At 42.0% G+C, this 25680-nt stretch overlaps 2 protein-coding genes, 1 non-coding gene and 2 pseudogenes across 6 annotated transcripts; all 5 read right to left on the reverse strand.

Annotated features, from left to right (window-relative positions):
• Window positions 1–728: 728 nt before the first annotated feature.
• LOC119322841 lies at window positions 729–8475 on the reverse strand. 3 transcript variants are annotated; one of them, XR_005155881.1, is made up of 10 exons: window positions 7589–8475; window positions 7132–7510; window positions 6610–6734; window positions 4204–4466; window positions 2854–4100; window positions 2456–2755; window positions 1633–2319; window positions 1463–1543; window positions 1212–1389; window positions 729–1107 (listed from the first exon to the last, which is right to left on the reverse strand). XR_005155881.1 is itself a non-coding variant. In XM_037596376.1 (2 exons), the coding sequence occupies exons 1-2, from the start codon at window positions 8209–8211 to the stop codon at window positions 7474–7476; spliced, it is 660 nt and encodes a 219-aa protein (XP_037452273.1). In that variant the 5' UTR covers window positions 8212–8475; the 3' UTR covers window positions 7030–7473. The 3 variants fall into 3 exon arrangements, 1 of the variants encoding a protein (XP_037452273.1); XR_005155880.1 differs by having other exon boundaries at window positions 2854–4466; XM_037596376.1 differs by lacking the exons at window positions 729–1107; window positions 1212–1389; window positions 1463–1543; ... (3 more) ...; window positions 4204–4466; window positions 6610–6734 and having other exon boundaries at window positions 7030–7510.
• A 21-nt stretch (window positions 8476–8496) lies between these two features.
• LOC119322842 (homeobox protein Hox-A4-like) lies at window positions 8497–12625 on the reverse strand. 2 transcript variants are annotated; one of them, XM_037596378.1, is made up of 3 exons: window positions 12252–12625; window positions 11367–11798; window positions 8497–9275 (listed from the first exon to the last, which is right to left on the reverse strand). In XM_037596378.1, the coding sequence occupies exons 2-3, from the start codon at window positions 11763–11765 to the stop codon at window positions 8925–8927; spliced, it is 750 nt and encodes a 249-aa protein (XP_037452275.1). In that variant the 5' UTR covers window positions 11766–11798; window positions 12252–12625; the 3' UTR covers window positions 8497–8924. The 2 variants fall into 2 exon arrangements, with proteins under 2 accessions (XP_037452275.1, XP_037452274.1); XM_037596377.1 differs by having other exon boundaries at window positions 11367–11803; window positions 12252–12624.
• On the reverse strand, window positions 9571–9658 carry LOC119327038. Its single transcript, XR_005158366.1, has one exon. It is a non-coding gene; the product is annotated as a small nucleolar RNA R16 (small nucleolar RNA).
• Window positions 10579–10707, reverse strand: LOC119327159 (annotated as a pseudogene).
• LOC119327158 lies at window positions 10860–10973 on the reverse strand (annotated as a pseudogene).
• Window positions 12626–25680: the final 13055 nt, after the last annotated feature.

Below are 25680 nucleotides of genomic sequence, written 5' to 3' on the forward strand. Positions count from 1 at the left end.
TTATGGTCAGGAAATCATAACCATCTTTGATCAACAAGCTAGTCTGGGAGAGGCTCACTAGGGACATTGTCTTGTTTATGTATTCACACAAGTATTTAAGTTTCCAAACAATAAAATTCTAGCATGAATAATAAACATTTATTATGAACAAGAAATATGATAATAACCATTTTATTATTGCCTAGGCATATTTCCAACAGAAGAGGCGAAGGCGGGAAGCGACGATGGCCCACCAGAGTACAGCGTCGTCCTGTTTGGTTGGAGGTGGCAGACGATGCAATGTGCGTCGATTTCTAATCGAACGACTATTGATGATCAGCAGAATATACAAATTAGTAGGTTGACATCATATGCTTGATATCCTCTCATAGCCTACTAGAAAGACCGCGCTGACACAAAAATCAGGTCCTAGTTCGAGTCCCAGTATCACCCAAATTTTTTGGAGCATATTTTCTGCAATATTTGAAGTGAAAATAGAGAATACTAGTACCATATTTGTCCTCAATATCTTTTGCATATATTTGTACGAGAAATGCAAATGCAAACTTGACAGTATGAAAATGTGGGGTTCCTAGTTTGATGCATATATTTGTACTACAAATGCAAATGCAATGTTGGTTGTATGAAAATGTGAGGCTGTGATCATACTGACATATGTTGTTATTGCAGCAGTTCAAACAAGCATCTAGTTCACCAAATTAAGGTCATACATGCATAATATTAAAAGATCCATCATGGCCAAGATTAAGGTCATGCATAACAAAAGTTGTTGTTCTAGTTCATACATGAACAGTGACATTTTTTGCAGTTAATGGAGCATGGCATACATGAACTAATGTTATGGAGTCCTAGGAGCATTCTGTGTCATTGGAATCTCTTCATTCAGGTCTGGGATTGCATTCCTTGCTCCATCATGTCCAAACATCAGTTGCCATAGAGGATAACCTTCAACTATTCTTCCTCCTTCCCCAGCTCCTCTTCTAGCTGCTTCTGGTCCTACTCCTCTTGCAGTTGCTTCTGGTCCTACTCCTCTTGCACTCCTCCCAGCTCTTCCACCTCTTGCTTTCTTCGCTACTCTACCTGCACTTGAACTGGTACCTACCTCATCTGCAAAATTCAGTTGGTGTAAGATTCAGACAATGTAAATTTAAGGGGCATGCAAGATTCAATTAGAGTACTCATTGAATTGTTGCAAGATTCATTTAATGTACCTGCATTTGTTTGAACTGCTATTGTTGCCCTTCTTTTACCTTTGCTTGCCCTTCTACCAGCAGTTGTTGCAGTTGTTTGCCTCGTCCTTTGAAGGATCAAATCCCAAGCTGCAGCTACAAAGCTTGACTCCTCTGGCAGTGGTCTAGGTGGTCTGATATTTGTAACATATGGTCTCTCCTACAAACCAGGTGTGCCATTCAGCATTTACAAATATTTTATACACTCAGAAAAACTTGTATCTCTCTCTTACCTCCTATCCCATCTTGTAAACCATGCTTGTCCTGTCATTAATTGGGTCCAAGCTAGGGTTCAGTCTGCAATGCAAAATGGCCTACAACAACATTCAGAAAAGCAAAAATATTCAATACAACAACATGCAGAAAAGCAACAATGTTTAATAGAGCAACATTCAAAATATACCAATGACATGCAGAATAGCTTCACATGCAAATTCATCCTCTTCTTCCTCGTCTTGTTGTTCCACTTGTTCCCTCTGCATATATTTCTCATGCCCCCTGCTATTGTGGTCATCTTTGCCACGAACTGAACAATGCATAGCCACCCCTTTTCTTATTCAGATACAATGTTCCATCCTTCTTTTTCTCTTCAGGAGTTTTCTCCTATTCTTAGGTGGCCTGCACATCTGTTTTGTGAAAACTGGTGGGTGAATATATGTTCCATCCATATTCTCCCAGTGGGCCCTATCTCTTAAGGGCATGATAAAGTATCCATATGCTTGCAAATATGACTCTACTATATATAGCATTTGTGAACCAGGTCTTCAGGGTCAATTATTACAGCCCTACACACTACAATTGCATGACTGCAAGGCAATCCCTTTTGCACTTACAAGTCCTTCCTATGGTGTCAACAATGTATGTCTTGGGCTCAGACTGCACATGAAATATTCTATTGCTAGCATTTGTTGGAAAACAATTGGTAGAAAATTCTGCATTTTTCTCTAACTTCTTCCCACTTTTTAGGCAAATTATTCCTTTCCATTTCTCAACTGCTTCTCTCCGTTTGCTTGCATGCCTCGGTGATATCTTTGCAAGGATGCACTCCAATATTGACACAATACAGAGCTCTCTAGCTTCAAGTATGTAACTGTCATGGAAAGTGAAACATGCTATTAGAGCACTAGAAGATGCAGTTGGATACAACAACTAGAACATGCAAATGCAAACTACAACTTAAAGATGCACATGCAAACTACAACTTAAAGATGCAGTTAGGACATTACCTATTATACACTTCAGACATGTTGTTCAGAAGAATATCACATTTAGGAAAATCACTGAAGAAATTTTTCACCCATTGATTAGATGGCTTGCCCTCTAGCTAGTTGTAAGCATCAATGCAAGCCTCTCATTTTCTCTCTGTTCTCATTCCATCTTGGTAAGTTTGTGGATCTGGCAATGGCCTACAACTGATTCTTCAATGTCTCACCTTTGAACAACTTGTGGAAGTTTTGGTATATGTGCCTAACACAAAACCTATGCTCTGCATCTAGGAAAACTTTTTCAACAACATTTATCAAACCCTGCATATGCAATGGATTTTCACATCAGTTCATATGAAATAGCCCATGCAATTCATACATAAAGCATGCATATTAATGCAATGGATGAGTTGCAATACCTTCTGCTTGTCACTCATGATGGTGTATGGGCTTGTGTTGATAATGTTCAGATCATTTTCCAATGTTGACAAAAATCATTCCCATAAGTGGATTCAACCTCTATCATTCTCATAGCTATTGGATAAATGCAATCATTGGGTCAATTCCCACAGCTATCAACAATATACCTTTGTACCTACTTTTCAAGTGGCGGCCATCCACAAATATAATTGGCATGCAGCCCTTTAGGAGAGCTCTCTTGCAAGCATCATATGACCAATAGAGTGAGGAGAGGTGATCCTTTGGCAATGCATCATCCTTCTCCTTAGCCTTGGTAGTGGAAACTATGAATTTGTTGCCAGGATTAGCTCTTTTGAGTTCTTGCCCATAGTCCCACAACATGTTGTATTGCTCTGCTTCATCCCCATGAATAATGTTGAGAGTTGCTTTCCTGGCCCTTCCCAATTTCATCTTGTATGGTAGCAGTTTGAACTCTCTTTGAACTTTGCTACCAAATGTACCCAAATCCATCTTCTGGTTGTCTCTGAATTCCTCAATGCAAGAATTTTAACTGTGAAACACTTGGAATCAAATGATTTCTGACATTTGTGAGTGCCATTGTACTGCCTTATCACAATGCTACTAGTCCTGTTGTCTTTTGAAGCTTTTGATTGCCAAGGACAACCTTTTAAGCAAACTGCATTAAGGCTTTCAAATTTATTTCTTCGCTTATATATCTTCACTCTATTCCTAACAGTGTATGCATCCAAAGCCATTCTCAGCTCTTTCATGTAACCAAAACCAAACCAACCCTGAAAACTGGATTATTCAAAACCACTTCTGGATTGTAGGCTTTGAAAGTGTACTGCAACTTTGACAATTCATCTTTGTTTAGGTTGAGATCATCATCATCTAAAGGGTCTTCTTCTTCAATGTACCCTTCCTTCCCATTATTATCATTGACATATATATCCATATTCTCCACAAACAAATCATCATCTAGAACTTCAACATCATATTCACTCATAAAAATCACTGTTAGTTTCTTCTCCTACATCCTCTCCCTCTCCCTCTCCTTGCTCTGTTTCCTCTACCTGAACTTCATCCTCTCTTTGTTCTTCTCCCTCTCCCTGCTATGCTTCATGTCCATGATCTCCCTCTCCCTGCTCTTCTTCCTCTCTTGCTTCTCAATTCTCTTCTTCCTCTCCTCCTTCAGCAGACCTTGGCAATTTCCTTGGAGTAATTACCCTTGGTGGAGGGGAGCCATCTATGATCACATCATCATACAAAGTTATGATCTTATTCTCCTCATCCACTATCAACAAAAGTGTCTTGCATTCTTTGCTTGCATTGACCATAGCAGCAATTACCTCTTCAGTATCCACACAAACAAGGCCATCTACAATTTCCTTGCCTGGCAAGCACCAGTACACTTGCCGATGAGGAAAACCATGGGAGTAATCCAACTTGTCCAAGCAAAACTTCAACATATCTAAGGTCCAAGTGTCAGCATGGCAATAGTCAAATTCACAATAAGTGTTGCCAATATATGATTTGTTCACTCCTTGTCCAATGAACATGCCATTGTGCTCAAATGCTACTGAGAACAAGAGAGATTCTTCTCCTGAAGTTACTGCAAAAAAAAGACAACTTTTTGTTTAGACTATGATGCAAAACACTACAGTAAATGAATTCCTTTTGAATATAGTACTACCTCTGTCCTGGTTTATTGGTCCCCATTGTATTCCGTGCCAAAATTTGACCAAAAAGTTGACTAACAAAATATTAATGCATGTCAACAAAAATTATATTGTTGGATTCATATTTGAACATAATTTTCAATGATATAATTTTTGTTAACATGCGTGACATTTTGTTAGTTCAATTTATAGTCAAAATCTAGCACGGAATACAATGGGGACCAACAAAACCAGCACGGAGGTAGTACAACAATAACCAATTAACAACATTTTTCATCACTTAACTGAATTCACTACAACATTTATCGACAGCATTCACTTAACTGAATTTTGACAAAATTCACTAACTGAATTTCGACAGCAAGTACAGAGCAATATCTGAAGAAAACCAATTCACACCGATCACAGGGCATCCATCACAACAATCACATGGCATACATCGCAACAATCACAGCATCCATCATAACAATCACATCTTCCTTCAATCCAATAACTATATTAACCCTAAACTAACCCCCAAATTGTCATCACCGGCAAGCCAACATAGAAAGCAACGAAACAACAATAAACGTCCTATCAAACGCCTAGATTCCCTTCATCGCATGAATAGCAGCAACAAAACATCAATCTTTCCACCAAAATCATGAAAAACTAAGCCCGGTGAAAACCTAGGAGAAAGGGGCAACCCAACTCAGGAGGAAACTCCCCAAGCCCCCGTAGGAGCGGCTCCATGCCGCGTTGATGGACGGCGGCGGCGTCCAACGGCGTCGAGGCAGCGTCGGGAAAGAAGGCCAGGGGTTAAGAAGGGTTTCTGAGCACCGGGTCGAACCGTCTTGTACTTATCTGAACGCAGGGACCCCATCTACATATTACTTCACCACACAAGGGGGGATGCACAAAACTACACAGACCAGCCGCGTGCCTTCTTCCCACATGGCAGCCCAGTTGGCACGTTTCGAACAAAAATATTACCGCATGAGAGTTGGTGTACTACTTTTATGGGGTTTTTTTTTTGTTTGTGTATGGATCTGTGACAGACACGCAAGTTTCTGTACTCTAGGTGTAATTAACTCTTTCTGATCGATCATGGCCGGTTACCTCTTGGCCGCCGGCTACACACTTGTTATATACAAAACGCACGCCTTCCATGCGTGATCTTCTTCATGGTCAGCTTCTCCTCAGACGTCTACCTGTCTCTCCATCAGCGCGGTCGCTGGCTCACGGCTCACCTCAGGCAACATCATCGTCTACAAGACCACCTCCGAGGCTCCGACCCCAACCTCACAACCGTGACTGTGGCAGACCCCAACCTCACAACCGTGACTGTGGCAGGCTCCGGCTGCGCAGTAGTCAGACACTCCCATATCGTGCGACGGCTGAGGGGCACCAATGCATTCCTCTCAATCTTCGCAGGCAATAGCATGGCCATCATCGCCCGCCTGGCTCCCTTGTTCAAGCTGATGGCAACGCACTTCACATGGCCGATATGGGCGTGCGGCGGCGCGGGAAGCTAGGCAACCAGATCGCCGCGCCATCGGGTCCACCATGGCGGAGCTCGTGGAGGAAACGGATGCCGTGACGCGACACAGTGGCTGGGTTTTACGTCCGACGTTTGGGATTCGTCTTGTTGTACGGCATGTAGGCCACGACCACGGACCCAATTGGTTCTTCTTACCGAGCTCTAATGGCTGCTCAAGAGTCCGTGAGGAGAGGAGATAAGGAATTTCAGTAATTTATTTAGATAGAAAAATATTTTCTGTACGAGATGGGGCAGAACAAACAGCATGTCGCATATCTCATGCTAAATCGTTATGTCCACCCGAACCGTGCACCCCGCCAGACCCCATTAATAGCACGTGGCACCTTCCCATTAGTCAGTTTTAGTTATGAAAAAAATAAAAAAATAAACCAGAAAAAAGATCCCTAGCTTGATTTAAAGAATTTAGTATTCCTGTTTTAGAACCGTAGAATGTACTGGTTATGAGAGAGTATGAGAGAATGTTATGTTTGGAAATAAGAAGCATATTCATCCATGCGAAACGTGTACCCGTGGAATTGAGTGAAACTTGAACTTACTCTTCCAATTGAGGCAGTCAACATCCCAGTCGTGTAATTGTCAGTCATGATTTTATGTTTCCTCTTCAGAAATAGGGTAGCAAATATTAATAATCCCAAACTTTCTCTGCCACCAAAACATTTGTCTGCATTGAATAAAAGTACGACGTGTTATATTTGATACTTTTGCTTGGTTAAGAGTCACTTAGACAGAGAAACCAGTTTCAAAAAATTCCTGAAACAAACTACATGGCAGACCACGTAGTGAGCATCAAATGCAACTCGTAACTAAAATCTTAACTAGTCTATCACTAAAAGGCGCGTTCTGACATTGGTGGAAAAAAATTAGCATTGTGATGTTTGAGCAATACTTGAGCAATACTGGTCGTTCAGCTAGAATCATAATGAAAACGAAAGTAAATAAATACACTACTGGCAGTATTATAGGAGCACTTATTTAGGACTTATTAAGCTACCATTAGTCATGCAAATCAGTACGCAGTTGCGCTATTACCACCTCTACTATACTCTAGAGGTGCTTACAGAATCCAGCAGAGCAGGGGCAATTAGGTCCGGATGCTTTGTTGTTCTCATCTGAAATAACATTCTGTCTCTTCTGCACTAAACTCAGCAGTCAAAAAGTCTTTATCCTCTATATACTCCCTCCGTCCCAAAATAAGCGTCTCAACTTTGCACTAACTTTAGTACAAAGTTGTACTAAGGTTGAGACACTTATTTTGGGACGGAGGAGTACTTAACACCAGGAAGAGGTTCACCAATGTCCCTCTCCAACACCAAAAGGACAATGTCTTTGGATCCTCGGATCTGACATGTCCCTATGAAGAAATCATCTCCCTCTGGCAAAATCATCTCCCTCTGGAGAAATCATCTCTCAGCGTAGGTCTCGAACATTTTGTTGAACCTGAAATCAAGGTTAGACATTAGATAGTGGTGAGGAATTAAACCAACAAAGAACAGCATCATCAGACTTAACACTTACTGCGTGATATGACGGAAGAACCTCACTAAGTCGACAAGTTTGGGCAAGGCGAATGGAAAAAAGAACTCTATCAAATAGACTATATCAGTCATGTCATCTATTTCAAGCACCTTCTCAATGTCAACAAGTAACTCAGGGGCATGCACAAAGAAGTTCCTGAGCTCGTAAAGTAGATCAGGAAGATTGTCCATAACCAGCCAGCCATCCCTGCCTTCTTGATCCTCATTCTCATCCTCCGTGATAGTCTTTGTTTCAGATTCTGGAGGTCTACTCCCTCTACCCTGCAGAATTCGTGCAGACTGCTGCTTCCCCGGTCCTTTAGACAGCCAGCCCTCCCTGCCTTCTTGATCCTCATCCTCTGTGATAGTCTTTTTCTCAGATTCTGGAGGTCTACTCCCTCTACCCTGCAGAATTCGTGCAGATTGCTTCCCCGGTCCTTTAGACGCCAGCCAAGCATGCCAGCTCTGCTGCAACTTGTCAACCCCACTTCCCTCATCAGCCATTTGACTTTTTCTCTTCAGACTCTGTTTTTCTTTGGTTCCGTCTTTACTCCATGTCTTCGCCTTCTTGGCAAGCCCCTGCTGACTTTCCTCAACAGCCATTCGGCCTTTTCTCTTCAGCATCTTTTCTTCTTCCCCTTTGTCATGGAATTCTTTGAGAAGAGGAGTGGATTGGACCTTACGCGTCCAGCTTTCTTCAAGCTCAAACTCACGGATTTTAGGATTCTTTTGTCTCACAAGAGTCAGGAATTCCCTTACTTACTTACTTACTTACGAAGCCTTTTATCCCAAACAAGTTGGGGTAGGCTAGATATGAAACCCTTTCACGAGGACTTCCCAGGAGGTCACCCATCCTAGTACTACTCTCGCCCAAATGGGTTTTATACCCAAAAGACTGGCTAGTTTTTACGTTGGCTCGCCAAGCCTATCACAACCCTTAGATATGAAACCCTTTCACGAGGACTTCCTAGGAGGTCACCCATCCTAGTACTATTCTCGCTCAAATGGGTTTCATACCTATGGGACTGGCTATTTTTCCAGTCAGTCATACTAGTACTCTGGCTATATAAATGGGTTTCAACCCTTAGAAGAGTCAGGAATTCCCTATTCATTATTTTTCCAGGGCTTGTCCGGCAAGCTTCAGCAAAACTTGATAAAAGCGTAAATAACTTGGGAAGTGATGCAAACATGGCATGACTGCGGATTTTTATCAAGTACTCTGACCTTGCCTCCTCATCATCATCATAGTTAGCTGGGATATTGTCCAGCAACTGAAGGAAGGTAGGAAAGAAAGGAGGGGACTTTCTTGGTGGGGTGTCAAAGTAAGAAACAAACTCTCATCGCAGATTTCGCAGAGCTGCTGTGTCTCTACTCGATATCGAAGAACTAGCATCTCTGATCCCCCTAACCAGAAGCTGACATCTTTCATCCGCCACCTCAACATCATCAAAGGACCACTGCCCATCCCACTGGGGATCTTTCAGCAGTTTTTCAGTGACTTTCCAGACCAAGTCCCGAAAAACTGATCTTCCTGGTCCAGAGAAGGGATATATCATTGTTCCTTCTGGAATACTGCCCTTGGCAGCTCCTGCACGAGTTAAAAGTCTCGGCAATTGAATACTCCCAGCATTCTGAGCCAAGAACAGTGGTAGAGACAGACGAGGATTCACTTCGCGCCACATCTGATCCTGCAAAAATTCATATAACTTAGCAATAGAAGGAGCTCCTCCTAGATGTTAGCTTGCTGGAATTAAGTGCTACTGCTAGGTGCTAGGTGGCTAAGGCCAGATTTGAGATTTAATAACAAGCAAGTTGCATGAACAGACACAAATATAAAGGACAAGATTTTTTTTGTACGTTCTTACTGAACCATGTTTATCACTTGTACTTCATGGATTAATCAGAAGCACAAGTAGTATATCATAGCATTTGCAACCCTATTTGCCAGGAAAAAAGAAAGAGACATATATATCATTTTTAATGCAAGGCATCAGATAATAAGCGGAGATTATTGGTCCACATATGCAATTGTCCATTGAGAGTGTAGGATATCTGATCGTCAATTGCCAGCAGGAAGAGCCAGAAGATTTCGAAATTTTTTTTTGAGAGAGAGAGAAATATGTGAAACGGAAAAACTCGGTTGGACCATTTGACTCCAGAACAATGGCAGACGCTACAAACCAGCTGCGCGCCCCTAAGATCTGAGTCCAGTAAAAAAACTGCAACTCCGTCTATGAGGTAGAATATGAGCTAAGCGCAAACATGACAAGAAAAACAGCAGAAAATATGAGATCGGAAACCTAATGCTTTCTGTCAGATGCCAACCACATGGGAAAGCACGGATGATGCAGACATATCAACATGGCATCAGTACTCTCTTCAAGAAATATTAGACCATCAAGAAAGATTAAACAACAAAAAGGATTTGAAGACTGATGCTTGAATCTAGAGATCATAAAAACAACAGAAGAAATCTCAATGGCAAACGGATAGGAGCTCAAACGTAGCTAAACACACCTGGAAGATCATACTGAGTGAATTTCCTCATCACTGCTACTCCCTCCGTTCTAAAATAGATGACTCAACTTTATACTAACTTTAGTATAAAGTTGGGTCATCTATTTTGGAACGGAGGGAGTACAAAACTAAGAAATAAAACTAATCAACTATTTTGTTCAAGTAGTCGCATTTGTGGTCAACTACTTGTTCACCCGACCTCAGACAAAGTAAAGAACCACAAAACCAAACAGGTTTTGACCTAAATTGGTAATTCTGCTTTCCACAAAGAGAATTGAAACAAAGGTTTATCTAATAGTTTGGTTTAGTTACAGGAAAAATACAACAAAATATTAATAATGTCAACCAAGATCACTGTATGTACTGGCTTGGTTTGGTTTAGTTACAGGACGAATAAAAGGTTTAAGAATATGGATGGTGATATAGCAGGATAATCTTCACCATCCTCACATCTACACCTTATCTACACGGTACTAATGTAAAGTCTTGCATGTAAAAAGCAAAAAACTATCCAGACTTTCTTCAAGTTGATATAGCAGGAAACACTTTCAGCAAGAAATGAACGGTAAAAGGCATTTAACCGATACACACTTATCCTGCAACTGCGACAAGGGAGAAAAGAATGAAACAAATAAATGTGCAAAGCAGATAGATTCAGAAGCATTTATCACATACAAAAAACAGAAAAGGCAAGCATATTGTTATGCTGTCATGGAAAAAGAACAATCACGCAGAAAACATAGAAATGTTAGATTAGCTGAGAATAAAGTGATTGTTAAAGAAAGCATATAAAAGCTTAAACCAACTGCCCACTTTTCCCTTATTGGTATAGAATGAAACACTAAAGCGTATACGCACTATCCTGCGGGGTGATGCATAGAACTTGTAACTGATTGTAGTTTATCACATCATGGTAAATAAAAACAAACGACATGGAGCAACCTTACTTAGAATTCAAACAATGATTTAATGAATTTGCAGAAGGCCATTAAAAGTTGGAACTTAAAAAGAAACGGCAAATTAGTAGTTGACGAATTTGGAGAAATAATAGTTGACTATGCTCTCACCAATGCAGATCATCAAGTATGAGAGTATCCCAGCAACTACCAGACAAGCATTATCAAACATGTTATTTGTGCAGGGTGACCAAGAAACTAAAATCAAGCACCAAAAAACTAATACATAATCAATAGGATATTCTCCTGATACGTCACATGAACTGCTACGGAGTACATCATGATCTAACCTGTGTAGATATTTACCTTGGTTTTATCATCAAGTAGGGGCTGTTTTCCCCGGTCGAGATTTGAGGCGCTGCACGGATCCGAATGTGGCCTGCTTGCGCTGCCTTCGTCGCCCTGCTGCTGAGGCACAGACCGTAAGTGGAGGTTCTGGGATACATTGGGCAGCAGCGGTTGCGAATGCGAAGGCGAAGGCGAGTATCCCCTGGCGGGCGGCGGCTGCTGCGGCGGCCACTGCATAGGCGGCTGCGGATGCCCGCCGCCTTGCTGCGGACACTGCCAAGGGCGCAGCGGATGCTGCTGCTGCTGATGCTGCCAAGAAGGCAGCTGCTCGATTGCCCTGGCGGGCGGCGGCTGCAAAGGCAACGGCACATTTCCCATGTTGGGCTGCGGCGGCGGCGGCGGCGGCGGATTGCGCATCGTGTGCTCGGGACTTGGGCCAGCTCTTTTGAGCTATCCTGTGGAAATAAGCTCCAGTTATAATCAAACATAAGGAAGATCATTGTCTCGCATACCAATATCATGCATGCATCACTGTCTCATATAATATGAGTACTTGAGAAGAAGTACTGAATGAAAAAAATCTGTAAATTATTACATGGTCCTCCCAACAAAAGCATACACCCTAGAGCTAACCATCAAGGGAAAACACTCTCAACCATTATAATAAAAGTTCTAAGACCCACATTATCCCATTGTGCTTTCATCTATTTTCATCATGTCAATACAAAAATATTGGAAGAATTAATACGTAGCACAAACAATATCTAGATATTGCTTTTATGGTAGCATATATAAGCAACGCATCATGTCAATATTTCTTCTATGCAACCAGAGGGCAACAATTATTTCTGCCATATATAAGCAACGCATCATATATAAGAAATCACAGCAGGGGCTGCTCACCTTGGTGGCTCACGGCCAGTAGGAGGGGAGGGGGAAAGGGGTCGCCGTCCGCCGGAGTGGGGCGCCGTCCGCCGGAGTGGGGCGCCGTCCGCCGGAGTGGGGCCCTGGCCGGATCGGGCCAGGAGCTGCTGCTGGACAACGGGGACGGAGGGGATGCGGCCGAGGGAGGGGTCGCGCCCGTGGGAGCGGGGGTGGAAAATGCAGGCCTACCCGCTGGCCATGTCGCCGGAGATGGGCTCGTCGAGGAGCAGAGGACCTGAGGACCGGCGGCGGCGGCGGCGGTTAACAGGAGGAACCCTAGGCGGAGCGACAAAATAGAGGTGTCGAGTGCGGGAGGGAGGGGATCGAGCGCCCTATTTTTTTCGCGTCGGGGACGGTTATGTGCGGGACTGGGGATCGGCGTTATGGGGATTTTGATTTTTCTTGCCACCACTTATTTGGGACTTTGACAATTTGCCACTGTCTACTTTGCAATTGATATATTTTGCCACTTCTTTTTTATTGAATCACATCACCGTTTATTGCTTAAAACAAGTTCGGAATGTCATCAAAAACACAAGAAAGAATACAGTCTGGTGGCATATTCAGCCAAACCGTATTTAAATTTAAACACACGCCCTCCCGAGCTAGAACATGAGCAGCTTTATTCCCACTTCGTGGAACACAGGTTACCTTGGAAGCTTGTTTTGATTGAAGCAACTCCTTATCTCAATGATTGATCCAGCAGCTGTAAAATTCTTCTTTCCGTCATTAAGCATGGCCACTACGCTCTTGTTGTCCACCTCCACATGCACCCGGGGAGCGTCTATTTGCATCGTCAGCTTGATAGCTTCCCTGCAAGCTAGAATCTCGGCTAGCTCTGGGTTAGTTACGCCCGGAAAGGTAAAGCATGCGGTAGCTCTGAACGACCCGTCGTGGTCTCGAGCAACTACACCGTCACCGCCTCGATCGTTATGCTTGGACAGCGCTCCGTCTGCATTGACCTTTATCCATCCTTGCTCCATTGTTTTCCACCTCACAGTCAGTGTTGGGTGGGAGTTTTTACCTTGTTTCCATGTACTAGCCTCCATTCTTCAGCAAGCCTGGTTACCGAATCAGCAACATCTCGAGCATCAGCAATCCTTCGTCCATCACGTGCATCATTCCTCGCTAACCAAAGACTATACACCGCCTGGATCATTAACTCCTTTGAATCCTCGCCCGCCTCCGCAAACCACTGTTGTAGCCATTTTGATAGCGCGACTGGGGACTCGTCCATCTCCGGTGGGATCGCCACCGATGCCCCATTTTCCTCACGCAAGACCTTCCAGAACAACACAGAGTGCGGACATGCCCAGAAGCGGTGGTATAGTGTTTCCTCTCTGCCACATGCCGCACAAAACACTGCAGGCTTAATTCTTCGCCGATGCAACTCAGAACCAACTGCCAGTCCATTTTTCATTAAGCGCCACATGTGGATTTTGGACTTCCCTGGAGCATTTGTATTCCACAACGAGAGCCAACTTCTATGTTGTTGTATTGAGGACAAGGATTCTGGCCGTCCAGACTTCGCTCGCTTTATGTTCATGCACTAATGATACGCTGACCGTACGGAAAATTGACCACTCTTTGTATAGTTCCATGCCAAGAAATCACTACATCCAGGGCCTCCAATTACCACATGTTTTATGTCAGTTGCGTCATCCACAGAGAACATAGCGTCAACTTTGGTTTAATCCCAAGCTGTGACATCTGCAGTCATTAAGTCGTTAACCCTAGTAACTACATGCATATAACTCTGCCCCAGAGGTTTGAGACTACCACTCCTTGGTATCCAGTTTTCGTGATGTATGTTTACACTTGAACCATCTTCAATGCGCCACACTACTACTTCTTTGAGTAAATCCCTTCCAAACAGAATACTTCTGAACGTATATGATGCGGCACTAGGACATGTGGCATTCATAATAGATCCATCCTTGAAATACCTTGCTTTCAACACACGTGCACACAGGGAAGAAGGGCATTGCAGAATTCTCCATGCTTGCTTGGCCAACAACGCTTGATTAAAAGCTTCAAAATCCCTAAAACCCATACCCCCTTCTCTCTTGGTTGTGCACATTTTGTCCCAAGCAATCCAATGCACTTTCCTTTCACCATTTACTGCACCCCACCAGAATTTCGACGAGATCGTAGTCAGGTTCCGACACATCTTCTTTGTGAGTTGAAATCAGCTCGTGGTGTAGGTCGGTGTTGATTGCAATCCAGACTTTACTAAGACTTCTCTAGCAGCTTTTGACGGCCCTTGGCCCTTCCATCCAGAGACTTTGCCCTTAGATCTCTCTCTCACATATTTAAAAGAACCATCCTTTGATCTCCCAACCACTGTTGGGAGTCCCAAATAGCGCTCACTTAGGGCCTCCGAGTCGATTCCGATACCTTGCTTCAATGGGTCTTTATCCTCCTCTTTGCACCCTTCTCCAAAGAAAATGGATGATTTTTGTAAGTTCACTTTCTGCCCAAATGCTTCTTCATACACAGTCAAGATGTCCCTCAATGCTTGTAAACTTGACTGAGAGCCTTCCAAGAAAACCACGTTGTCGGCGGCGAAGAGGAGGTGGGTAACAAGTGGGCCAGTGCCACCAAAGTTAACACCCTTTATTTTACGTTCATCTTGCGCCTTCTTCAATAACAACGAAAAACCTTCAACATAGAAAAGAAACAAGTAAGGGGATAGGGGGTCGCCCTGTCGTAAACCTCTCGTTCGGCAAAAACCTCGGGAGACCCCTCCATTTAGCTTGACCGAAAAACTTGCACTTGTAACACATCTCATAATCATATGCACCCATATAGGGGAAAAGCCAAAGCGTTCCAGTGACCGCTCTATGAAGCTCCACTCCACCCTATCATAGGCCTTCATCATGTCCAACTTCACTGCGCATAAGGGTTTCTTTCTTTTCCTTGTCCTAATAGCATGTACACACTCATAGGCCACAAGTACATTATTAGTGATCATCCTTCATGGAACAAATACGCTTTGCTCTTCCGAAATAAGGATAGGTAGTCTCATCTTTAGCCTATTTGCAAGAACTTTGGCTGCAATTTTGTAAAGCACGTTGCACAAGCTAATAGGACGAAATTGGGTCAGTAACTCCGGCGAGTTTACCTTTGGGATCATCACTATGACAGTGTCGTTGAAACTATCCGGTGTACCCACACCATTAAGGAAATCACGCACTGCCACACACACATCATCTTTTACCAACGACCAGTGTCTTTGGTAAAAAAAAAGGGCTGGCAAACCATCCGGCCCCGATGCTTTCGTCGGCCCCATCTGAAAAAGGGCCTCTTCAATCTCTTTATCAGTAATCGGTGTCGTCAACTTCTCGTTCATCTCATTAGAAACTGAACCCTCAACTAGGTTCAACACCCTATCTGCTTATGTTGAGCCCCATGTGCTAAATAATTGCTCATAAAATGTCGTTGCTAGCTCTCTCATCTTGTCGTCTAAAGTGCAGCGGGTGCCATTTTCCTTGTGCAGCGCCTGTATCGTGTTCTTTCGTTTTCTATGGGACGCTCTGTTTTGGAAATATTGGGTGTTTTGGTCTCCCTCTTTCATCCATCCAACCCTCGACCTTTGCTTGTACATAATATCTTCCCTCTCATAAATCTCTTTCAATTGTGCTTCAATGTCTCTGACTTCTGTTAAATATCCAGTACCTAGAGCTCTCTCCTTGGTATCACGGAGTTGGGTTTTTAGCATAACAATCTGTCGCCTGATTGAACCAAATACTACACGTCCCCAAGTCTACATGTGATAACCCACAAGTATAGGGGATCGCAACTATTTTCGAGGGTAGAGTATTCAACCCAAATTTATTGATTCGACACAAGGGGAGCCAAATAATATTCTCAAGTATTAGCAGTTGAGTTGTCAATTCAACCACATTTGGATAACTTAGTATCTGCAGCAAAGTATTTAGTAGCAAAGTAGTATGGAAGTAACGGTAACAGTGGCAAAAGTAACAGTAGCAGTTTTGTAGTAATTGTAACAGTAGCAACGATAAAGTAGATAAGCAAAGAGCAATATGTGAAAAACTCGTAGGCATTGGATCAGTGATGAATAATTATGTCGGATGTGATTCCTCATGTAATAGTTATAACATAGGGTGACACAGAACTAGCTCCAGTTCATCAATGTAATGTAGACATGTATTCTGAATATAGTCATACGTGCTTATGAAAAAGAACTTGCATGACATATTTTGTCCTATGCTCCCGTGGCAGCAGGGTCCTAATGGAAACTAAGGGATATTAAGGCCTCCTTTTAATAGAGTACCGGACCAAAGCATTAACACATAGTGAATACATGAACTCCTCAAACTACGGTCATCACCGAGAAGTATCCCGATTATTGTCACTTCGGGGTTGTTGGATCATAACACATAATAGGTAACTATAGACTTGCAAGATAGGATCAAGAACGCACGTATATTTATGAAAACATAATAGGTTCAGATCCGAAATCATGGCACTCGGGCCCTAGTGACAAGCATTAAGCATAGCAAAGTCATAGCAACACCAATCTCAGAACGTAGTGGATACTAGGGATCAAACCCTAACAAAACTAACTTGATTACATGGTAAATCTCATCCAACCCATCACCGTCCAGCAAGCCTGTGATGGAATTACTCACGCAGGGCGGTGAGCATCATGAAATTGGTGATGGAGGATGGTTGATGATGACGACGACGTCGAATCCCCCTCTCCGGAGCCCCGAACGGACTCCAGATCAACCCTCCCGAGAGAGTTTAGGGCTTGGTGGCGGATCCGTATCGTAAAACGCGATGAATCTTTCTCTGTGATTTTTTTCTCCGCGAACGTGAATATGTGGAGTTGGAGTTGAGGTCGGTGGAGCTTCAGGGGCCCCACGAGGCAGGGAGTGCGCCCCCCACTCTCGTGGATAGGGTGTTGGCCCCCTGACGTTGATTCTTTCGCCAATATTTTTTATTAATTCTGAAAAGTTGCTCCGTGAATTTTCAGGTCATTCTGAGAACTTTTATTTCTGCACAAAAATAACACCATGGCAGTTCTGCTGAAAACAACGTTAGTCTGGGTTAGCTCCATTCAAATCATGCAAGTTAGAGTCCAAAACAAGGGCAAAGGTGTTTGGAAAAGTAGATACGACGGAGACGTATCAACTCTCCCAAGCTTAAACCTTTGCTTGTCCTCAAGCAATTCAGTTGACAAACTGAAAGTGATAAAGAAAAACTTTTACAAACTCTGTTTGCTCTTGGTGTTGCAAATATGTAAAGCCAGCATTCAAGTTTTCAGCAAAGATTATGAACTAACCACATTCACAATAACACTTAGGTCTCATGTTTACTCATATCAATGGCATAATCAGCTAGCGAGCAATAATAATAAATCTCGGATGACAACACTTTCTCAAAACAATCATAATATGATATACAAAGATGGTATCTCGCTAGCCCTTTCTGAGACCGCAAAACATAAATGCAGAGCACCTTTAAAGATCAAGGACTGACTAAACATTGTAATTCATGGTAAAAGAGATCCAGTCATACCCAATATAAACTAATAATAATGCATGCAAATGACAGCGGTGCTCTCCAGCGGGTGCTTTTTAATAAGAGGGTGATGACTCAACATAAAAGTAAATAGATAGGCCCTTCGCAGAGGGAAGCAGGGATTTGTAGAGGTGCCAGAGCTTGATTTTGAAATAGAGATAAATAACATTTTGAGTGGTATACTTTCACTGTCAACATAACAACTGAGAGATCTCGATATCTTCCATGCTACACACATTATAGGCGGTTCTCAAACAGAATGGTAAAGTTTATACTCCCCCACCACCAACAAGCATCAATCCATGGCTCGCCCGAAACAATGGGTGCCTCCAACTAACAACAATCCTGGGGGAGTTTTGTTTGTAATTATTTTGATTTGATTTGAGCATGGGACTGGGCATCCAGTGACCAGCCATTTTCTCGTGAGTGAGGAGCGGAGTCCACTCCTCTTGAGAATAACCCGCCTAACATGGAAGATACAGACAGCCCTAGTTGATACATGAGCTGTTCGAGCATACAAAATAGAATTTTATTAGAAGGTTTGGAGTTTCGCACATACAAATTTACTTGGAACGGCAGGTAGATACCGCATATAGGAAGGTATGGTGGACTCATATGGAATAATTTGGGGGTTTATGGAGTTTGGATGCACAAGCAGTATTCCCGCTTAGTACAGGTGATGGCTAGAAAGAGACTGGGAAGCGACCAACTAGAGAGCGACAACAGTCATGAGCATGCATTAAAATTAATCAACACTGAGTGCAAGCATGAGTAGGATATAATCCACCATGAACATAAATATCGTGAAGGCTATGTTGATTTTGTTTCAACTACATGCGTGAACATGTGCCAAGCCAAGTCAGTCGAATCATTCAAAGGAGGATACCACCCTATCATACCACATCACAACCATTTTAGTAGCATGTTGGCACGCAAGGTAAACCATTATAAGCTACTAGTTGACTAAGCATGTCATAAGCAACTATAATCTCTAATTGTCATTGCAAACATGTTTATTCATAATAGGCTGAATCAGGAATGATGAACTAATCATATTTACAAAAACAAGATAGGTCGAGTTCATACCAGTTTCTCTCATCTCAATCAGTCCATCATATATCGTCATTATTGCCTTTCACTTGCACGACCGAACGGTGTGTATAATAATAATAGTGCACATGGACTAAGATGGAATCTGCAAGCATTCAATTCAAGGGCAAAGACAAGGTAATATGGTCTCTTGGTTAAATCAAAAATAATGCATATAAGAGCCACTTAACATTTTCATTATGGTCTTCTCCTCTCGACCCCCAAAGAAAAGAAAGAAAATAAAACTATTTACACGAGAAAGCTCCCAACAAGCAAAAGAAGAACGAGAAATCTTTTTGGGTTTTCTTTTAATTACTACTACAAGCATGGAAAGTAAACTAACTATTTTTCTGGTTTTTCTTAAGGTTATTTAAACACACAAGAAGAAAACTAGAAAAGGAAATTAAACTAGCATGGATAGTACAATGAAAAAGTATGAGCACCGACAACTAGAATGAGTGTGTGAACATGAATGTAATGTCGGTGAGAAATACATACTCCCCCAAGCTTAGGCTTTTGGCCTAAGTTGGTCTACGCCCATGGATCATGGCTACTCTCTCCGGTGTACTGAGGAGTGTCGTCCTGGTACCACTGGCTGGCAATCTCCTCCGGATCCCACTGATAACAGGATGGTCAATAAGGGTCAAGTGGTGGTTCCGGCTCAGGCTCTGGAGCTGATGTTTGGCCCCGGTACGCATAAACGGCCGCTGGCAAGACAAGGTAAGTGCCTGCAGTTAAATCAAACAAAGAGGGTGCAGGCAGGATAATAGTCTCACTGTGAGTTTTATGAAATCTCAAACTATACTTAAGCATCTTCTCATCATTTTTAACAATAAACTCATGCGCTACCATGCTCTTATAATCTAGAAAAGTAGGGGGCAACAACTTTTCCTCTTTCTCAAAATGTCTAATAGGTAACCTGAAGTGTTTAGCAAGGCTTGAAGCATAGATACCCCAAAGATGGGGCCCTTTGTACGGTTCAGTCTTAATCGTTTAGCAATAATAGCGCCCATACTAACAGAGTTATCACGAAATAAAGCATGGAACAAAATAATAATATCCGGAACACTAAGGTTTCCGCAGTTTCCGCGACCAATTAAGCATCGACTAGCAAATATTGCAAAGTAACGTAAAACAGGAAAATGTATGCTAGTAATTATTGCATCGGAAACCTTCCTCATTTCCCCTATAGTAATCGTGTCAATAAATCCATCCACATCTTTACGATGTGGTTCCTCTAAGCTGCCCTCGAAGGGTATCTTGCAAACCGCACAAAATTCATATAGTGACATCTCCCTAGCCACATCATATAAATGAAACTCTACTGAGGGAGGTGATTTCTTAGGATGAAAGTAAACATTTTGCATGAAAGTATTAGTGGGTAAGAGATACTGATTGAGCTGGTCGTGGAGGAAGTCGGTGAGGCCCGCATTATCAGCCAGAGAATAAAAATCATCATGAATATCGGTTGCTCTCAAGAAATCATCACAAGGCCATTCACACGGCCGAACTTCCGTGATGCGAGGGAGATTATACTTGGGCTTCTTATTCTCCTTAGCTTGTTTCTCCTTTGAGCTTTGGCTAGAAGAGCCCCTCAAAACTCTCTTCATCATTTTCTGGAAATTTCTGAAATTTTTAGTAACTCAAAATAAAAGTGAACCAAACTCAATAAAATTGATAGCAACTACTCCCACAAGTGCCTAGAGGCTATATCATGCATTAGAATTACTTGGGACCATATAAATTTGACATGCAAGCTCAAGAACAGGGTCACCTAGGCAGCAAAAATTTGCAATGAATAAAGCACCAGAACAAAAACTAATTGGACCATTGGAGGAGTCACATACCAAAGAACAATCCCCCAAAGCAGTTTTGTGAATGGAGCTTTGAGCAAGGAGATCGAAAATGGCAGCAAAATGAGATAGAACTCGTGCTTAAGCTGGATAGTGATTTTTTTGGGAGGAAGAAGAAGTGCATGGGTGCAGGAATAAGTGGAGGGGGGCCACCATGGGCCCATGAGGCACGGGGCGCGCCCAGGGGGTAGGGCGCGCCCCTAACCCTCGTGGCCAGGTGCCAGCTCCCCCTGATGTGTTCTCAGTGCCAGATATTCTCGAATATTCTAGAAAAAATCATATTAAATTTGCAGGGCATTTGGAGAACTTTTATTTTCGGGGCATTTTTTTATTGCATGGATAATTCAGAAAACAGGCCGAAAATGCTATTTTTGCTTTATTTATTCTAAATAACAGAAAGTAAAAAGAGGGTACAGAAGATTGTGGCTTCTAACTTCGTCCATCTCATGATCACCAAAAGGAATCCACTAACAAGGTTGATCAAGTCTTGTTAACAAACTCATTCCGAATAACATGGAACCGAAGAAATTTTGAATAACACTAGGTTACCTCAACGGGGATATGTACATCCCCAATAATAAGAATATCATATTTCTTCTTGACAGTAGGAAGAGGAAATTCAAAACCTCCAATAATAATTGTTGGAATTTTTCCAATAGAATTGATGCTATGAACTTGAGGTTGTTTCCTTGGAAAGTGTACCGTATGCTCATTACCATTAACATGAAAAGTGACATTCCCTTGTTGCAATCAATAACAGGCCCTGCAGTATTCAAAAAGGGTCTACCAAGGATAATCGACATACTATCGTCCTCGGGAATATCAAGAATAACAAAGTCCGTTAAAATAGTAACGTTAGCAACCACAACAGGCACATCCTCACAAATACCGACAGGTATAGCAGTTGATTTGTCAGCCATTTGCAAAGATATTTCAGTAGGTGTCAGCTTATTCAATTCAAGTCTACGATATAAATAGAGAGGCATAACACTAACACCGGCTCCAAGATCACATAAAGCAGTTTTAACATAGTTTCTTTTAATGGAGCATGGTATAGTTGGTACTTCTAGATCTCCTAATTTCTTAGGTATTCCACCTTTAAAAGTATAGTTAGCAAGCATGATGGAAATTTCAGCTTTCGGTATCTTCTTTTATTTGTAATAATATCCTTCATGTACTTAGCATAAGGATTAACTTTAAGCATATCAGTTAAGCGCATACGTAAGAAGATAGGTCTAATCATTTCAGCGAAGCGCTCAAAATCCTCATCATCATTTTTCTTGGATGGTTTAGGAGGAAAGCGCATGGGTTTCTGAACCCATGGTTCTCTTTCTTTACCGTGCTTCCTAGCAACAAAGTCTCTCTTATCATAATGTTGATTCTTTAATTGTGGGTTATCAAGATCAACAGCAGGTTCAATCTCTACATCATTATTATTGCTAGGTTGAGCATCAACATGAACATTATCACTAGGCTTGTGTTCATCACCAGATTGTGTTTCAGCATCAGAAATAGAAATATCATTAGGATTCTCAAGTGTTTCTATAGCAGGTTCACTAGAAGCATGCAAAGTCCTATCATTTTTCTTTTTCTTCTTTTTAGAAGGACTAGGTGCATCTACATTATTTCTCTGAGAATCCTGCTCAATTCTTTTAGGGTGGCCTTCAGGATACAAAGGTTCCTGAGTCATTTTACCCGTTCTAGTAGCCACTCTAACAGCAAAATCATGTTTATTATTTAATTCATCGAGCAAATCATTCTGAGCCTTAAGTACTTGTTCTACTTGAGTGGTGACCATAGAAACATGTTTACTAGTGAGTTTAAGTTCACCTTTAACTCTAGACATATAATCACTCAAGTGTCCAATCATAGAAGCATTACTTTTTAATTGTCTACCAACATAAGCATTGAAGTTTTCTTGTCTAGCCATAAAGTCATAAAATTCATCCAAGCATTGGCTAGCAAACTTAGTAGAAGGGATTTCAACTTTATCATATCTATAGAGAGAATTTACCTTTACTACTTGTGCCGGGTTATCAAGACCATGTGTTTCTTCAATAGGTGCTATATTAAGACCATGTATTTCTTCAACAGGAGGTAAATTCCTAACATCTTCATCTTTAATACCTTTTTCTTTCATAAATTTCTTTGCCTCTTGCATATCTTCTGGACTGAGAAATAGAACACCCCTTTTCTTCGGAGTTGGCTTAAGAATCGGCTCAGGAATCTGCTCAGGAGTTGGCTCAGGAAGTGTCCAATTATTTTCATTAGTCAACATATTATTCAATAGTAATTCAGCTTGATCGACTGTTCTTTCCCTAAAAACACAACCAACACAACTATCCAAGTGGTCCTTGGATGCATTGGTTAGTCCATTATAAAAGATATCAAGTATTTCATTTTTCTTAAGAGGATGATCAGGCAAAGCATTAATTAATCGGAGAAGCCTCGCCCAAGCTTGTGGGAGACTCTCTTCAATTTGCACAAAATTATATATTTCCATCAAAGCAGCTTGTTTCTTATGAGCAGGGATATATTTAGCAGAGAAGTAGTAAATCATATCCTGGGGACTACGCACACAACCAAGATCAAGAGAATTAAACCAAGTTTTAGCATCACCCTTTAATGAGAATGGAAATATCTGAAGGATATAATAGTAGCGAGATTTCTCATCATTAGTGAATAGGGTGGCTATAGAAAGGATCAGATTCAACCAGAGTAATTATCTCAGGATCGACAGAGAAATCATAATCCTTATCAGTAACAAAGATGGGTGAAGTAGCAAAAGTAGGGTCATATTTCATTCTAGCATTTAGAGATTTCTGTTTCAGTTTAGCTAATAACTTCTTAAGATCAGATCTATCACTGCAAGCAAGAAAATCTCTAGCAGTTTCTTCACCCATAACATAACCCTCAGGAACAACAGGCAATTTGTATTTAGGGGGAGAACCTTCATCATCACTATCATCAATAATATCAGTTTCAATAATTTCATTCTCTCTAGCCCTAGCAAATTGTTCATCAAGATACTCACCTAACGGCACAGTAGTATCAAGCACAGAAGTAGTTTCATCATAAGTATCATGCATAGTAGAAGTGGCATCATCAATAACATGCGACATATCAAAATCAATAGCAGAAGCAGGTTTAGGTGTCGCAAGTTTACTCATAACAGAAGGAGAATCAAGTGCAGAGCTAGATGGCAGTTCCTTACCTCCCCTCGTAGTTGAGGGATAAATCTTAGTTCTTTCGTCCTTCAAGTTCCTCATAGTGATTAGCAGATATAAATCCCAAGTGACTCAAAGAATAGAGCTATGCTCCCCGACAACGGCACCAGAAAATAGTCTTGATAACCCATAAGTATAGGGGATCGCAACAGTTTTCGAGGGTAGAGTATTCAACCCAAATTTATTGATTCGACACAAGGGGAGCCAAAGAATATTCTCAAGTATTAGCAGTTGAGTTGTCAATTCAACCGCACTTGGATAACTTAGTATCTGCAGCAAAGTATTTAGTAGCAAAGTAGTACGGAAGTAATGGTAACAGTGGCAAAAGTAATAGTAGCAGTTTTGTAGTAATTGTAACAGTAGCAATGGTAAAGTAGATAAGCAAAGAGCAATATGTGAAAAGCTTGTAGGACATTGAATCAGTGATGAATAATTATGTCGGATGCGATTCCTCATGTAATAGTTATAACATAGGGTGACACAGAACTAGCTCGAGTTGATCAATGTAATGTAGGCATGTATTCCGAATATAGTCATGCATGCTTATGGAAAAGAACTTGCATGACATCTTTTGTCCTACCCTCCCGTGGCAGCGGGGTCCTAATGGAAACTAAGGGATATTAAGGCCTCCTTTTAATAGAGTACCGGACCAAAGCATTAACACATAGTGAATACATGAACTCCTCAAACTATGGTCATCACCGAGAAGTATCCCGATTATTGTCACTTCGGGGTTGTCGGATCATAACACATAATAGGTGACTATAGACTTGCAAGATATGATCAAGAACTCACATATATTCATGAAAACATAATAGGTTCAAATCTTAAATCATGGCACTCGGGCCCTAGTGACAAGCATTAAGCATAGCAAAGTCATAGCAACATCAATCTCAGAACATAGTGGATACTAGGGATCAAACCCTAACAAAACTAACTTGATTATAGGGTAAATCTCATCCAACCCATCACCGTCCAGCAAGCCTACGATGGAATTACTCATGCACGGCGGTGAGCATCATGAAATTGGTGATGGAGGATGGTTGATGGTGACGACGACATCGAATCCCCCTCTCTGGAACCTCGAACGGACTCCAGATCAGCCCTCCCGAGAGAGTTTAGGGCTTGGCGCGGCTCCGTATCGTAAAACATGATGAATCTTTCTCTGTGATTTTTTTCTCTGCGAACGTGAATATATGGAGTTGGAGTTGAGGTCGGTGGAGCTTCAGGGGGCCCACGAGGCAGGGGGCGTGCCCTAGGGGGGGCGCCCCCCACTCTCATGGACATGGTGTGGGCCCCCTGACGTTGATTCTTTCGCCAATATTTTTTATTAATCTAAAAAGTTGCTCCATGGATTTTCAGGTCATTCCGAGAACTACTATTTCTACACAAAAATAACACCATGGCAGTTCTGCTGAAAACAGCGTCAGTCCGGGTTAGTTCCATTCAAATCATGCAAGTTAGAGTCCAAAACAAGGGCAAAAGTGTTTGGAAAAAGTAGATATGACGGAGACGTATCCGCATGTCTCTAGATAGATGTTTGAACTTGTTGCACACCGCAGCTATACCACCCCCAGCGCCTGCCTCCTTCCACGCACCATCAATCATCTACTGGTAGGTCTCATGCCCCGCCCACATTTCCTCATACCCGAAAGATCGTGATGCACCTCTGTTCATGCTTGGGGCCGT

Source organism: Triticum dicoccoides, chromosome 6B (genome assembly GCF_002162155.2).
Source record: "Triticum dicoccoides isolate Atlit2015 ecotype Zavitan chromosome 6B, WEW_v2.0, whole genome shotgun sequence".
In the NCBI taxonomy this organism is placed as follows: Eukaryota; Viridiplantae; Streptophyta; class Magnoliopsida; order Poales; family Poaceae; genus Triticum; species Triticum dicoccoides.

Bases quoted from the DNA above. Each gene is read 5' to 3' on its own strand.
- LOC119322842 (XM_037596378.1), bottom strand. From the start codon at position 11,765: ATGCGCAATCCGCCGCCGCCGCCGCCGCCGCAGCCCAACATGGGAAAT. The intron at 9,276-11,366 runs GTAAATATCTAC...GAATTTTTGCAG, and splicing joins TACTTGATGATAAAACCAAG to GATCAGATGTGGCGCGAAGT.
- LOC119322841 (XM_037596376.1), bottom strand. From the start codon at position 8,211: ATGCTGAAGAGAAAAGGCCGAATGGCTGTTGAGGAAAGTCAGCAGGGG. The intron at 7,511-7,588 runs GTAAGTGTTAAG...CCTTGATTTCAG, and splicing joins TTCTTCCGTCATATCACGCA to GTTCAACAAAATGTTCGAGA.